Source organism: Nannobrachium achirus (genome assembly GCF_963921795.1).
Source record: "Nannobrachium achirus genome assembly, chromosome: 17".
Classification (NCBI taxonomy): Eukaryota; Metazoa; Chordata; class Actinopteri; order Myctophiformes; family Myctophidae; genus Nannobrachium; species Nannobrachium achirus.
The window spans coordinates 35,265,363-35,280,849 of NC_137824.1; the positions used below are offsets into that span (position 1 = coordinate 35,265,363).

General features: G+C 43.1%; 1 protein-coding gene across 1 annotated transcript; it reads left to right on the forward strand.

The window, feature by feature from the left end:
* The first annotated feature begins 511 nt into the window (after positions 1–511).
* On the forward strand, positions 512–15,431 carry faf2 (Fas associated factor family member 2). Its single transcript, XM_080746264.1, has 11 exons — positions 512–585; positions 2,235–2,303; positions 2,844–2,978; positions 4,713–4,789; positions 4,883–5,021; positions 5,848–5,933; positions 6,340–6,431; positions 7,811–7,988; positions 8,770–8,941; positions 13,824–13,967; positions 14,191–15,431. Exons 1-11 carry the CDS (start codon positions 523–525, stop codon positions 14,371–14,373), a joined length of 1,338 nt encoding a protein of 445 aa, XP_080602390.1. The 5' UTR covers positions 512–522; the 3' UTR covers positions 14,374–15,431.
* The last annotated feature ends 56 nt before the right edge of the window (positions 15,432–15,487 follow it).

Sequence of the window (15,487 nt, forward strand, 5' to 3'; positions counted from 1 at the left end):
CCATGCACGCACGCGCGCGCGCGGCTAGTTCTCAACAACTTTAGTTTTAATAAATTATAACGACTTCCTTTCTAAATTGGCAAAACCAATCTGGCAACACAACACATACAAAAAAATAAAATAAATGGTGTGTGTGTGTATAATATAAACATTTGGTGTGTGTAGGCTATGTATCAGGTTGAGTTATTGATAGGGGAAAAAAGTCATTTTAGGGTGAACTAAAAATTGTACTGTATTTCCAATTTCCAATACTTTTACTTCTACTCCACTACATCTCAGAGACAAATATTGTACTGAAACGGGAAATTCTGCGTAAATGAGTAGCCTACTTTTACTTTTGGCAAGAAAATGTTGATGTCAATACGGAAGTACTTTTACTCAAGCACACGCCATGCACGCACGCGCGCGCGCTGCCTGACAACCCACTAGCCAATCACAGGACTAGCGCCCCTCTGGGCCATGGGATGTGGACTCCAGTAAAGTTTACGTTGGTCCGCCTCGCTAAGCGACTGGCGAGGTAAGATGGCGGCGCCAGAGGAGCAAGAATTATCCCAGGCGCAGACCGAAAAACTCCTCCAATTCCAGGTAGACAGCCTCCACTCCACGCTGAGATATCACCACGTTTACACCACGAGTGTTAACAGAGCAGCGCGGCCGCAGAATCCTTGTATACAACTCAAGTAAAGTCTGTTTTGGGGCTTCTTTTTTGCACAGTCAACTTCAGCACCCCCCAACGTTAACAGGGTGATGTATACGTAGTCGCGCGCCGGTGTCGCGCGCCCATAACAGCCGACCTACAAGCTCACGGCACGTCATGCTGCGACGCGTCGTCCGCTTGTAGATCTCCGGTTTTTGTTGCGCGAGACGGCGCTCGGCCAAATACAACTCGGGCTTCTTTTTTACCCGTCACGGCTAACGTTAGCTAAGCCAGCTAACAAGTTAGCGAACCCCCTTGGTGGGCAACAATAATAGAGCTTCCTTTTGTTTGACCACGGGGGGAAACTGTGGTCTTTAACTTCACGTAACTAGTTAGCTACTTTGACGAGGTGGCCAACGTCGAGGGTTTCATTTCAGTTCTGTTTTTTTTAGCTCTCATTTAGCCTGCTACGTTAGCGTTAGCATGGGAACCAACTGTCAAGACAGCTCGAGTTGGTCACATACAACACAACCATTGTACTGTAAACCAGATGTTACGCATGATGACAGCTTAAACACCTGTGTCATCAAATGTATCATTTTTTATTTCTTCGGACTTGCTAGTTTGGGTTCCTTCCTCTAGTGAGTCTAGTCTACCTCTTTGGTTCTCAAAGTGGGGTCCTTGAGGGAGTATCAGGGGGTCCCCAACTAAACGATAGTTAGGAACCAAATGGACACTTATGGGTCTTTAACTGTGAGAGTGTATTGTTACAGTGTGGTCCCAGAGATAGAAATGCCATTAAATGGGGGGTCTGTACTCTGTAGCCTAATAGTGCATGTAAAACTGGCCTGGGGGTCCTTGAAATTAAAATGGTTGGGAATCACTGCTAGAGCTAAAAATATCTTCTCGTATGGGAGTCCATGGCAAAACCTTTCAAATGGGGGTCCGCGGGTTAATAAGTGTCAATTTGGGGGTCCTTGACATGAAAAGAACCACTGCTCTACCCTACCCGGCCTAACTCCAAGGAACATAGAGCTGAGAGATGAGGCAAGCTAACCCTAGAGTCTATGTTCACAGCAGGTAGATGCATGCTGGGTCACAGAACACAAGCCCGTTTTTTTTCCCAGGCTGAAAAAAAACCTTTGCATAGTATTCCTAGATTATTTCTAGCTAACCAACTAAACTCACAAGTCACAACATAACCCTTTTTGGTTGGGGTTATGACATCTTCTAAATGTTATAGTTCATGTTAACTATTGGTGTGTGTGTGTGTGTGTGTGTGTGTGTGTGTGTGTGTGTGTGTGTGTGTGTGTGTGTGTGTGTGTGTGTGTGTGTGTGTGTGTGTGTGTGTGTGTGTGTGTGTGTGTGTGTGTGAGAGAGAGAGACACAGAGTGAGTGAGAGAGATCTTACCTGTACATAAATAGGCTACATGAAAACCAAACTTGGTTAATATTCTGGATAGCTGGACACAGTAAATAATTAGGCTGACAAAAATCAGGCTTAATTAGATTCAAGCATTTACTGGAAGCGTTGAATGTGTTTTGATAAGCAAGGAATTAAGCATACAGCTTTTACAATGATTTTGGTGCTCTCCAGGACTTGACGGGTTTGGAGTCCATGGACCAATGTCGTCGTACATTAGAACAACATAATTGGAACATAGAGGTACGTAATGGAATGACAGACCAATAGCATATTTTGTTCAAAACGTGCTGCTGCATTAACAAACACAAACATATGGGAGGAATGTAGAGGATGTTCTCATTCGGGATGGTGTTTTCCTCTGGTGTTTCAGTCCGAGTGTATCAAAGGGTGCGTTCGGAAATGCGCACCGGGCGTTTATCGTGGGCTTGCCCAGGCCTTACGGCCTGGGCATAAATATAACGATTGCATTCACCACGGCTTCGTAACTCGCGCGGCGCTCCGCCGGCCGCGCGGCCCTGGCCCGCTCTTCGCGGCCACTCGCGCCTGCGGTGCTCGGGGGCGAAGAGCAGGATCAAGGTCCGCTGGCCTTCGCGCCGCTTGCAATGTCGTGGACAATAAAACGAGCGCACCCTTTGATACACTCGGACTGAATCACCAGTAGAAAACACTCTCTCGTTCTCATTCATGTCATTTTCATTCTGGTCTAAACTACTAACTGGTTTGGATTGGAATGGTACCACCATAATGATCATGTGTGTGTGCGTGTGCTTTTTGTTTCAGGCTGCAGTACAAGACAGACTCAATGAACAAGAAGGAGTCCCTAGTGTGTTTAATCCGCCACCCGCCAGGCCATTACAGGTCAACACTGCAGACCATAGAGTGTATAGTTACATTGTCTCGAGGCCACAACCCAGGGTAGGTTGCTGAAGTCCTGGTGCATGCATCAGAATTATGCTCTTCTCTGCGATTTCATGTGGAAGGATGATACAAGCTACTTTATCCATATTTACAGTGATTATGTGGCGAAAAATCGTATTTTCGGGTATAAAGTGGGCTAAAATTGGTATTTTCAGGAATTAAGTCGGCTAAAACAGGTTTCCTTTATTAAATCATATTTTTCCGTTCACAATATTATTTTGGGTGTCTTTTGGGCTTCACATTGGCTATGTTGACAACTCAGGCAGTCAGTTCTGTGCATATTAACTCAGCGTTTATTGCTCCATTCTTGCTGTACCAATATCTCCTCCACCTGAGCCATCCAAATTCCAAAAGTTGCTGTTCTGTTAGCCATAATCGCAGCGAAACCTCTTCAGACTTTTACTTACTTATCTCCAAATTGTCCACAGAAGCTCTGTGTCAATCCCTCATATTCACTACAGTCTGTAGCAAATATTAAAAGTACAATTTTGTTACTCACCAAAAGAAATACTGTTTAGAGGAGTTGAAGGCATACTTTTCTTAGTGGCAACGCTCGGAGTCCCCCACCTCACGGGTAAAATACACATTTTTAGCTAAAAAATATTTCACCGGAAGGCAAAATCTGACCAATGGAATTCTCTATTGACAAGATCTGTAGAGGGTGGCGAAAATATTTTCTTTTCTAGCCATAAAGTATTTTAAACGTGAGGTGGGGAGCTCCGGGTGTTGCCACTAGGAAAGGAGGCTTTCAACATCTTAGAACTGTCTTTGTTTTGTTGAGTAGCAAAAGAGTATTGTTTATTTTTCCAACAGACGAGAGGCTGAGCAGCCTGGGCTACCGCGGCTGTGAGCGCAAGGGCTCATCAGTGACATAGCGTTAAGGAGAACGCTATGAAAAGAGGAAACGTCTCCCCCACATAAAGGCTGTGTCCACCCACACGTAATGGAGAATAAGCAAATTAATGACTCCTTGTCTCCTATGAGAGTCTCCTAGTATCTTCTTTAGCCTTCTAGCATAAGACTTACTGTGAAATTAAGGTCGCCCTCAGATCGGTACTACGCAAACTAGATTGTTTCCCTTACCTTGTGTGTCTGCCAGTCTGCGCTCTGTTCGGAATTAATCAAAAGATATTATAGTAGTGCGAGGGGGGGTCGCAGGGGTCGGCGCCGGCCCATAGGGGGAGCCATGGCACTCCCTGGCTCTTATAAAGCAGCGCCAGTGGTCAAAACATATATTCACTTCACTACAGTAATATTATCAAAACCATAAATGCATGTCCTTTGGCTCAGATGTTACAGTAATGTGGGTCCAGTAGCACTACATTCGTGTGCAAGATGTGGAGAATCACACAACAGTGCTCTACACTTGTAATGCTGTCAATTTGTCTACTCTGTACATGTGAAGGAGGACATTGAAGTGCACAGTGCATGGTTGTAATTAAAATTAATTTACATAAAATGAGGATGTTTAGCTAAAGCATGCCAAAAGGCCTACTGGAAAGTTTCTGCCACTTTGCAACTCTAGTAACCTGTGTTCTTCAGTTTAAAGAACCCACAGTTTAAAGAAAGTCAGGCCTTAAGGTCATTTAAAAAAATATTTTCCTTTAATACAAAATCTAGAAACTTGACAATGTTTCTGATACATAAAAGAATGTGACAAGCGAGCTGATCTTCTATTGTGTACCATAGATCTGTTTACCACATGGTTTTCTTTTCTTTCTTTTTTTACAGGGATTACTAGGATGGAGTTACTACTTGATAATGCTACCTTTCAGATTTACATATTACACACTTCTGGACATATTCAGGTTAGTGAATAACTTCCAGTCACTCTCACAACATCACATTCAAGTTTTGTAATACATGAGGGTTATTAATGAGCCCTTGTCTCCTCCCACAAGGTTCGCCCTGCGGTTTGTCAGACCAGATCCTCGTGGTCGTGTCACAGACCCCGTTGGGGACGTTGTGTCCTTTATTCATAGCTTTGAGGAGAAGTATGGTCGTTCACACCCAGTATTTTACCAGGGAACATATAGCCAGGTGAGTCTGCAACCTTCACAGTACAGTACAACTGATCCCTATGAAATTCGATTTAATTGTTTTCCATTGAATTCAGCACTGAATTGTTTACCACAAAGCAGTTTTCCACTAAATACGTGTGTATAAAATGTCTGAGACACCCACCTCTCCTTTGTGTGTAAGCCTAAGACCACAGAGCACTTCTGGTTGGTTGCTGCTTTGTCACATCGCAGACTGGCAACTGTGGGGAAAGTCAAACCTTTCTCAACTATGCTGAACCACATTTTTTGGGGTGAAAACGCTCTTTGCCTCTGACAATGCATGGAACCTCTCTGCTTTCTCAGAAGGCGGAAGCAGAATTCCACTGCTGGTGTGAATTCAGCTTTAAGTCCTTGTAAGCTCTGAAAAGCCACCAGTGACTCCGTTGGCATTGCCTATCAAGATATTCAGTCAAAATGTGATTTTAATTTGGTCAGTGTTACTCAGCTACAGTGTATACTTCACCTGTGGTTGAAGAGGAGCTTAGCTGTCCAAATGCCTCCATACAAATAGACCTGACTGCCAGTTCTGTTCTTTTCATTTAAATGTACATATCCTACATATACTATGGATCCTGCACCCAACACTATTTACTCTACATGATAGTTAGAGCACAATTAAACTGAAAGATTGGTTCCAAGTAAGTATAAATTAAGTGGGATTACCCATGCGTCCATACCTGCCCGCTCTCCTCTCATTTAAAATTAATTACCAGGTGCCTCCATCACTCCCTGTGTGAAAATACCTTTAGATTCTCAAATGGAAGCTTTTGTTGTTCATTGCTTTTGCCTATTCCTGCCAAATACAGGCGCTGAATGATGCCAAACGGGAGCTCCGCTACCTATTAGTTTACCTTCACGGGGAGGATCACCAAGACACGGATGAGTTCTGCCGGTAGGTTGTTTTCTGAAATATCCATGGTAACATTACATTAGGTCGAACACCCTTTGGATCGACCACCAAACTCTTAACCCAAACCCTAATCCTAACCTCAGTAAAACTATGCCTAACTCTAACCCTAAACCTAACCTCAGTAACCGCGACGCGGGTGATTATCTAACCTGCCGACGCTCGCGGGTGATTATCTAACCTGCCGATGCTGTTCGACCCAACGGGAGTTCGACCTATGCGGCAGTCCCCATATCCATGTGAACTAAAGTGCTTTGTTCCATCACTGAATTGTTGCTCCATAACATAACAGTAGCTTCTAGCTGTTGCTGTAGAAGAGTCAGAATAAAGGAATAACATGAGCTATCTAAATGTATATTGACCATTTTTTCTACGGTTGTTTTTCCTCTAGCTCCACATTATGTACAGAAGAAGTCATAACCTTTCTCAACACGCGGATGCTCTTCTGGGCGTGCTCTACCAGCAGGCCAGAGGGATACAGAGGTGGGCATATTTACTACTGTACACAATGTCTTCTGCTTCTTGGCATCCAGATTTTATTGAGCTGGAGACTATTGCACACGGTCTAAACTTGCTATTAAGACTAAATATCCATGGCATAAGGTAAATAAAAACATTTGTAGTCTTTATGTTTTAAGTACAAGTATAGACTGCAGGCAGGGGTTCCCTCTTGTTGCGTTTTTGTTTGCTTCATGTGATTTTGTTCCCCTTCCTACTGGAGGTGTCAGATCGCTGCTTGTGGATACAGTGTTGACGGGTCTAGGCTAAACAGACAGGGTGTAGTTTAATGCAAACCGTTGTTTGCCTACCTCGTTACCTCTTAAGTAACATGCACCTGACCTCTGCCAGAAGAATTTACACATAGTGTACGCTGGCCTTATTCCCACTTTCACTGTGGGAACTTGGGAGCTTTCGTTTTATTCTCCTTAAGCTAAGGGCAGAGTGTGCATGAATCGTATTGTGACTAATCTGCAGCCCATCATGCACTTCTGGTGATGGTTGGGGAGGACAAATACTGTAGTTGAGATGGATTGATATTCAGCTATCAGCACAAATGAGAATTGTTGTTCCACATCCTTTTGACTCATTAATGAACTAGTCAGAAGAACAGTTTGTAACCAGCTAGTTGCAGATACCTTGGCAAGAGTCATTGTTCTGCATAAGAATTGGCCTTTATAAAGGACTCGTTCAGAGTAGAGTGGAGGACTTGTGTAACTTGTAATGCCGATGGCACACAGCTCTACCTCCCCTCAAAAAACATTACTGCTACCACCCACTCCACCCTCACCTCCTGCCTGACTGACGTGGATACAAACAAACTTCCTGAAACTCAACCACAGTAAATCCAAACTCGCCAGAGACCACATCACCCCAGATCTCCACGACCTTCACTGGCTCCCAGTCAAACACTTAATTGATCTCAAAATTCTGATCACTACCTAGAAGGCCCTCAACAACCAGGCTCCCCACTGCCTCCCCGACCTCGTCTTCTCCCGCTCCCACAGATCTAGTGATGACAACCTTGGAATTCCCCCATAAAAGAAAATGTACCTGGGTTGACTGCTTTTTTAGTTTCAGCACTTTGGAACTCACCCCACATCAAGCATCAAAGCCGCCCAACCCTTGCCGTGTTCAAAGCCTCCCTCAAAACCCACCTTTTCAGACTCGCTTTCTCTGCCTAACTCAAACGTAAAACTCCTTTTCTGCTTTTTAGTATTTCCTAAATGTTTTGCCTTAACCTTTTCTCAAAGTTTTCAAAGTTGTTTGTTTTGTTTTGTAAAGCAACTTTGGGTACTATGAAAAGCGCTTTGTAAGTGTGTTGTATTATTATTATTAACGGGTGCTGTGCTTGTCTGTCAAAGTGTCCCAGGCTCTGCGGGAGAACACCTACCCGTTCCTTGCCATGATCATGCTGAAAGACCGTAAGATGACAGTGGTGGGCCGGCTGGAAGGCCTCATTCAGCCAGAGGACCTCATCAACCAGCTCACCTTCATCATGGAGGCCAACCAAACATACCTGATGTCAGAGCGTCTGGAACGGTAAGTACCGCTCATAACACTTGCATTAGTTGTGGCATGCGAGGAATTGTTTGGTCAGAGGTTCAGTGTTTTTTATCAGGTTGTCAAAAACAGATGCTAAAGAAAGTTGTGGGAACATCATACTTGACGAGTGGCTGGTGAAAGCTACATAGGCCATCACTTGTGTTTGCTTGTGTTGAAACTCAGACTTTTAATTTAGTGATTGATGTTGGCTTGTTTTACAGCCTAGCTCTGCAGGAGGCTAGCCGTCTATAAGAGGGTCAGTCTGTCGGTGTGTATGTGGTTCCGGAGCTAATCTCGCTAAATGCTGGACCACTCGGCGGTGCTAGCAGGCTAACCTTTTTGTTACTTTTTTCTCTTCACGTTTCATAGTTTTTCAAATATTAAAAATGTATAGAGTCGTATAATATGACATCAAAGGCTGGCCACATAAAGTCCTTGATCCATATTGGAGAGACACCGTTCCCATGTGGTACCTGAGATCCACACAGTATTTCTTTATTTATTTGCAGATTTAATCCTTGCTTTGAAGTCCACTACTTAGAGCAGAGTAAGTAGGTCAGTTAGTTCTGGGGCTCTCCCTGACTGGCGCAGGTACACTGGTGTTCTTGAAGCAAAAATGTACTTAAGTCCTTTTTTTTTTTTTTTTTAATATAAATATACTTAGATCAGGATTTAGAAGGTGTTTTTAGAATTGGCCTCAGTCCTAAATGGGTTAAGTGGCAAAACACAAGTCCAGCGGATCCACTTTGGCGGAGGTTGATGCTGAGCTCTGTTGCAGAGAGGAGAGGAACCAGACGCAGGTGTTGAGGCAGCAGCAGGACGAGGCGTACCTGCAGTCTCTGCGTGCCGACCAGGAGAAGGACCGAAAGAAGAGGGAGGAGGAGGAGCAGAGGATGCAAGAGGAGGAGAAGGTGCGACAGAGCGCCTTAGCTGAGGAGAGGAGACTAAGGGTGAGACATAACTCTTTTGCCGCCATTTAGGTTGTTTACAGTCTGCTCACGGCCATCAAAGTAGCTTACCTTTACGAATGTATAGGAAAAATAGCCGTCCACAACAGTATGGGCGCAGCCATTATGGAGCGAGAGGCTCCTCCTCCCCCTCTGTTTGCATCAGTTTTCAGACATAGACATTGAGAAAGTAGATCCAGGCTGAGAAAACCACCAAAGAAGTAATCCCACCGCCATTATTGTTTGTGCGCTCCAGATTTGAGACCAACGTTACGGGAGCTGCTGCTACTGTAACTGTACACACCCGCACCACCCCTCATATGCTTACAGTGCTCAGACAGGTAAAAGAACGAACGCTTGTTATGGCGCGGCGGACACGTGAAACAAAGAACGATCGCTCGTTTAGCAGTAAAAGAGTTAACCATCTACACACACACGCACTCACACACACACACACACACACACACACACACACACACACACACAAATACGTAATGAACCAGCTGTTATGACCAACACAGACTTGAGTTATAAAACTAGAGGTGTGTCTGAGATATTTAGTTTTTAATTAACTGTGGTTTTCTTGAAAAACCTAAAATGTGTTCATAATGGGGCATAAATCCAGAGGGGCGGGCACATTTACTTTGCATTTAAGTTGACTTGTAATGTGTCAAGCCTTCGTTTAGACTACTCTTGGGTGGTTTATTGTGCTTTTGTGGTTCTAAATTTAGAACACTCTGCTCAAAAGACCATAACGGATCAATGTCTGTATGTCTCATATAGCAAAACCATGATTTGTTTAGTCAGTCAGCTGACATGTAAATCAGCAGTGGTCAAGTTCCTATAATCACCTGAGGTACAAAATGAACAGAGTAGACAACTCGCCTGAGTTGTGGCGGTAGAGTGACTTTGAATCAGAAGGTTCCAGGTTCCATCTACAGTATGTGTCGAAGTCTCTTGGTTTCTTCCGTCGTTGGTGTGTGAATGTGAAATACATTGTAAAGCATTGGAGAAAAGCGCAATATAAATGCAGTCAATTGATGTAGAACAGGGTAAAACGCAGGTGCGTGGTCTCAAAAACCTAAAGGAAAGCTGGCAGAGACCCACTCGCTGCATAAACTATTAAGGATATATATATAAATATATATGCCCATAAAGTGCTTTGTGCTCAAAGTGAGGGGCGCATAAAATTGGCAAAAGTTTCGGTCCTGGGACTTTCGTCAGTGATATGAGTGAATCAGAGACAAAACGGTTGCTCTTATTCCTGGCCACGCCCAGAAAGAGGTTCACCCATCATTGAGTTTCCTGTTACCAGTGTTGCCATGTCTGCTTATAATAAGCAATTTGGGGCTTTTAGTTTGAAGTGTAGTTGCTTATTTGGCTTGCTTTCTAATGTTTTTTAAACCAGTGCTTCCCAAAAAGTGGACCCCCAGATTCATTTGTATTTGTCGCACACCCCCATCTGAAAATATGTGGTGCCACACAAGATTGGCGATGTTGAAATGTTGAAAGAATATTTTACTTTTTCACACAATAGTTGCTTCTATTGGAGTTATTTTCATAGACCTGGCCACTTTTTTCAACACCAACGATTCCTTGTTGACTTCCTTACTCAGGAGGAAGTGAAAAGAGGTTGAATGAACTGCAAAAAGGCAATGGCGGCACCCTGGAGAGGGCCAGTAATAAGGTGAGGGCTGTAGATCAGCTCCATCTAGATAGATAGTTTGGTGTCTAAATCACCACCCCTTCTGAAATTCTTAACTTCTTCTATCACTATAAATGACTGATCTGCTATGGAGTGACCGGCTTCCATAAAGTGTCTGGCAATAGATTTGATGTCCTTGCGTCTGATCATGTGTTCTATAATGCATGTACGTACGTACCAGTCTGGAAGTTTTGCCTACATACTGGAGATAGTGAGGAAATACAGGAAATGGAATTCACTCATATAGCACTGATGAAGGTCCCTGGACTGAAGTGTTTGCTAATTGTATGCACCTCTCAATTTGAGCACAGAGCACCTTATGAGCATATACAAATAAAAGAAAGGGTTTCTTAAGTCTCTGCTTAGGAATTTTCCTTAATTGTTTATTCAGCGAGCAAGTCTTTCTCTGCCAGTCTTCTGGAAGACATGATGAGAAAATAATTGATTACACTGCTTCATTCTTATAACCTTGTATATATGATTATCACTGAATTAACACATTAGCCATTGTCATTTGAAAATAGTAGTTGGTGTTTTAGGCTTTGGGTTTCAAGTCATAGGTTACATAATTGTTTCCCTTTTGTAGTTGTTGGGGTATTTGCTATACTACAGTATATTTGCACATATATAGATTAATTATCTGCATTTAACCATTCAAACTATTAGGAGTACTGGCTGCCCATTGCCTGCCATTAAAACGGCAGTTAGGGGTTAAGTGTCTCGCTCAGAGACACTCGGACGTTTGTGTGCACGTGCGCATGCAACGTTGAGCTCCCACACAGCTAATGGGAACTCTTACAAAAAGCATGCTCTGCTGCTGTAAAAATCCTAGTGCAAGGGTGTCAAACTCGGTCTTACTGAACACAATACAAAGTCTTATAAAGGCAGTCAGTTCCTGACCATTATTAGGAATCTATCTTTTGTCTTTTATTATTATTATTGACATGACAAGCTTATGCCCACTGAATTTTTCAATTAGATCAAATAGTATTTCTGGGATTCAAAATCTGTTTCTCAGCACACATTCATCCAGAAATGCATGGTGTTTGTGCTACTGACTGACTGCCAAATTGGAAAGCAATTAACGTTTCTGTGACGCATCTAGCTCTCCATCATTCAGATATAACTCTTCACTAGCGTCAGTCCACATGTACTGTAAACACATGAATCATCTTTCTCCTATGCAGCATGTTAAAACAAACGGCTGTGAAATGCATTCTCTCTCTCACACATGGTGGCGATGATCAACTAGCTTTTATTATTTCCAGCACCTTCACTTCAAAAATAGAACAGGCGACTCCGTCAATACCTTGTCGAAGCAAGTGTCAAGCCTTTCACTCACTGGCGAGTATCGTCCTGTGACAAGCGGAAAAGATACTGCTTCACGCCCTGTCACACCATGTGTGATTTGAAATGCTGGCCACTTTCGCTGCATTATGGGCTGGTCTCCATGATCAACTGCTTTCAGCACTACTGCAGTATTATATTCAAGGCATTGTGGTGCACTGTTATGTCACACATGAAGCCAAGCCACTCAACCACTTTTCAGAGAGAGAGGCAGCTGGCGCTGACGGTGTAAAATTGTGAGAGATGCAGAGTGCAGCAGCGCTGCCTGCGTTGCTATTGTCGAATTGTTTTTTGAGCGGTGGTCACACCGTCTCCTATACGTGGCCGTGTGTGGATGCGTGCGTCCGTCCGGCCGTCCGTCCGTGTATGTAGCCTCAAGCCTGCAGTACCTTTTCTGACCACACATGTTAAGGGAGGGGCGCTGTTGTTCTCTCTCACACACACACACACACACACACACACACACACACACACACACACACACAGGGGGGAAGGGTGGGTCAGCATGTGTGGTCAAGTATTATTATTATTATTAACAAACTGAATGTTTTAGGGTCAAATAAATTAGAGTGTGTGAAGAAACTACAGCATTGTAAAGCACATTACCCCGCTGCACCCACCCAGTAGTGCTGTTGCACAGCCTCCACGACCACCGCTCAGTTCACACGGGTGTGATTTTTTAATTGACATGCGGCCCTGAGTAAGAGTGAAGAGGGTCAAAATCTTTCCCACAGGCCTTGAGTTTTTGTAGGGGAAACATTTGAAAATGTATGAATCTTTTGACTTTTTGTTGTCTAGAACAGGGGTTGTCTGTATAGATCATTCTCATGAAGAAAAGTTCATTTTCTTCCATAATATAATACAAAAAAGTGAAATACTTGGTCGGGACTACTTTTGAACAAATTATTTCATCAATGGGTCATGGCATGAAGGTGATCAGCCTGTGCCACTGTTGATATGTTATGGAAGCCCTGGATCCCTTTGATAGTAGCCATATTTATATTGTTCTCATTTATATTGTTGAGTCTCTTCACACCTTCCTCTTAGTCTTGACCATACAACATCGATTCTATGTGAAGTTCAGGCCAGGCCAGTTGGCTGGTCAGTTAAGCACAGTAATACCATGGTCAGTACACCAATTACTAGTAGTTTTGGCACTGTAGGCAGGTGCCAAAAGGAAATCAGCATCTCCATAAAGCTTGTCAACATATGGAAGCACAAAGTGCTCTAAAATCTCCTTGTAGATTGACTGTGTTGACTCCAGTGGCAGGTTTTCACTGTCAGTGATGATTTCGGGTACCATGTCATCTGCTGGTGTTGGTCCACTGTGTTTTAAGTCCAGAGTCAACACAGCCATCTATCAGGATATTTTAGTAATTTCTTGTAAGTTATAACATGTTGTTATCGTGGTGTAAAATTGGCACCATATTAAAATGCAACCAAAGTGAAAGTATTTGTCTACTGTCATTATGTTTGCATATACTTTTATTTATTAAAGTTGTCAAATTTAGATTTGTGTTTTTCTTTCAGATACATTTTCTACCTGAATATAACCATATAAGATCAAACACGAGTTAAGTGCTGTACTTTGTTAAATATTACACCTTTTATCAAGACTCATTGAATTTCCCTGGGACTCATATTAAAATGTCCCAGGGACCCATCTAAAAGACCACCCTTAGGTCCCGACACCCATTACATTGAAAATCTAGCAACATCACTGGATGGGACATGGAGGCCATGCTCTTTTTCTGCTTGGGTTTTGCTTCTTATCCTAAAACTGTCCAGTGTGACTTCTAACATTGTTTGTGTTTGAATGTCTTCACTCTTCAGACACTTGAGGAGGAGAAAGAGAGGAAGTCGGAGTGTCTTCCTCCGGAGCCTCCTGCAGATGATCCAGAAGGTGTCAAAATAGTGTTTAAGCTGCCCAACGACACGCGAGTTGAGAGACGATTCCACTTTGGACATTCTCTGACGGTGAGGAAATTTAAGGGCTGACCAGACCCACTCCAGATGTTTAAATTGCAAAGATAGTGATGACAAACATTATAACATGGGTGTAGTTCATTGATCTCATAATAAACTCTGGATTCATTTTTTTCCAAAAATGTTTCCAAAATTGTACGATTTTGAAAATCGGGGCGCTAATGTGGTCAAAGTAATGAATGTAGTCCCTATTTTCTCTCACCCTCGTTCTTAGGTAATACACGACTTCCTCTTCTCTTTGAAAGAAACCCCAGAGAAGTTCCAGATAGTGACAAACTTCCCTCGCCGAGTGTTGCCCTGCCTTCCCACTGAGGATCAGCCCAATCCCCCCACGCTGAAAGAGGCAGGACTGAGCCGCTCCGAGGTCCTTTTTGTTCAGGACCTCACGGACGATTAACACATAACATACCTCCACCCGGAAGAAGCATACTTTTCTTTACCACCGACCCACCCTTTTTTTTTCTCTCTCTCCTGTTAAATGGCCATTATGCACAAGGGATCAGTGAGACAAAAGCCTAAACCACCACCACCCCACATCCAGTCCAGATTTGGTCTTGTTTACAGGGTTCCCAATAGCCTGGAAAGTCTTGAATTTTATCCAATAAATGTTGCTTCTTTGAAGTCATCTCCGATCTCACGATCTGTGCATTTGTGAGAGCAAAGACAATTCTTCATGTCTATCTGTATTTTGCTGTTTGTTTTTCTCAAAGCCAGCTGTCTGTCGTTTCCTGTAACTTTGTCGACGAAGGACTAAAACCTTGCTAAAGTTATGCTGAAGCAGTCGTAGCAAAACCAGATGCAGATTCCGTATTCACTCATGGGCTGGGCAACCAGATGAGAACATCCTCCAAGGAACCAGGATGGATGCGTATGTATGGATTCTTGCAATAGTCTGAGTACCCCAGCTACTTTTTTTGTTTTTGTTCCATTTGTCCTAATTCCATGTCCTCTTCGCCTTAAGTTTACAGTGTGCTCTTCCTACAGTGAATGAAGGAGCTGGGTTTTACTTTGACAGTGCTGTGAATGGATTTCCATTTTCACTGTGGAGAGCAAGTGTAATACTTGAAGCAGAAGGGTGGTGGACTTGTACATAAAGGAAACTTGGGAACCCTGTTTAAAATGAGCCATGCTCTGTACATAGGTTAGATATTTAAGACAAACCTAAAATTCACATTAACACTTGTTTTTTTTATGCAATCAAGTTGACTCTTATATAATTGTCATGAAATGACCAAATGCAGGATGGTTTCTATGTAAGAAGCAGACTGCCTGAAGTTCCGAAAGTTTAAAGATTATAAGGAAGGAAGAGGCCACGGCTTTTCAATGTGGCGTTATCTAGTCTAGTACGAGTCTGCCCATAGTGTGCCTGTGGTTATTCATAGATGTCTAACACCTGAATGGGCTGGTCATGTAAAGATGTAATTTTCCAACTATAAATTAAACATTTTAAAAATGTGGAGTTATTGAGGATGTACTATACTTGCATTTGACAATTGGGTTTATCACACCAT

What these genes read in the sequence shown, in the direction of transcription:
- faf2 (XM_080746264.1), top strand. Translation starts at nt 523, where the DNA reads ATGGCGGCGCCAGAGGAGCAAGAATTATCCCAGGCGCAGACCGAAAAA. An exon ending in AAAAACTCCTCCAATTCCAG is followed by an intron (nt 586 to 2,234) that starts GTAGACAGCCTC and finishes GGTGCTCTCCAG; the next exon opens with GACTTGACGGGTTTGGAGTC. An exon ending in GACACGGATGAGTTCTGCCG is followed by an intron (nt 5,934 to 6,339) that starts GTAGGTTGTTTT and finishes TTTTTCCTCTAG; the next exon opens with CTCCACATTATGTACAGAAG.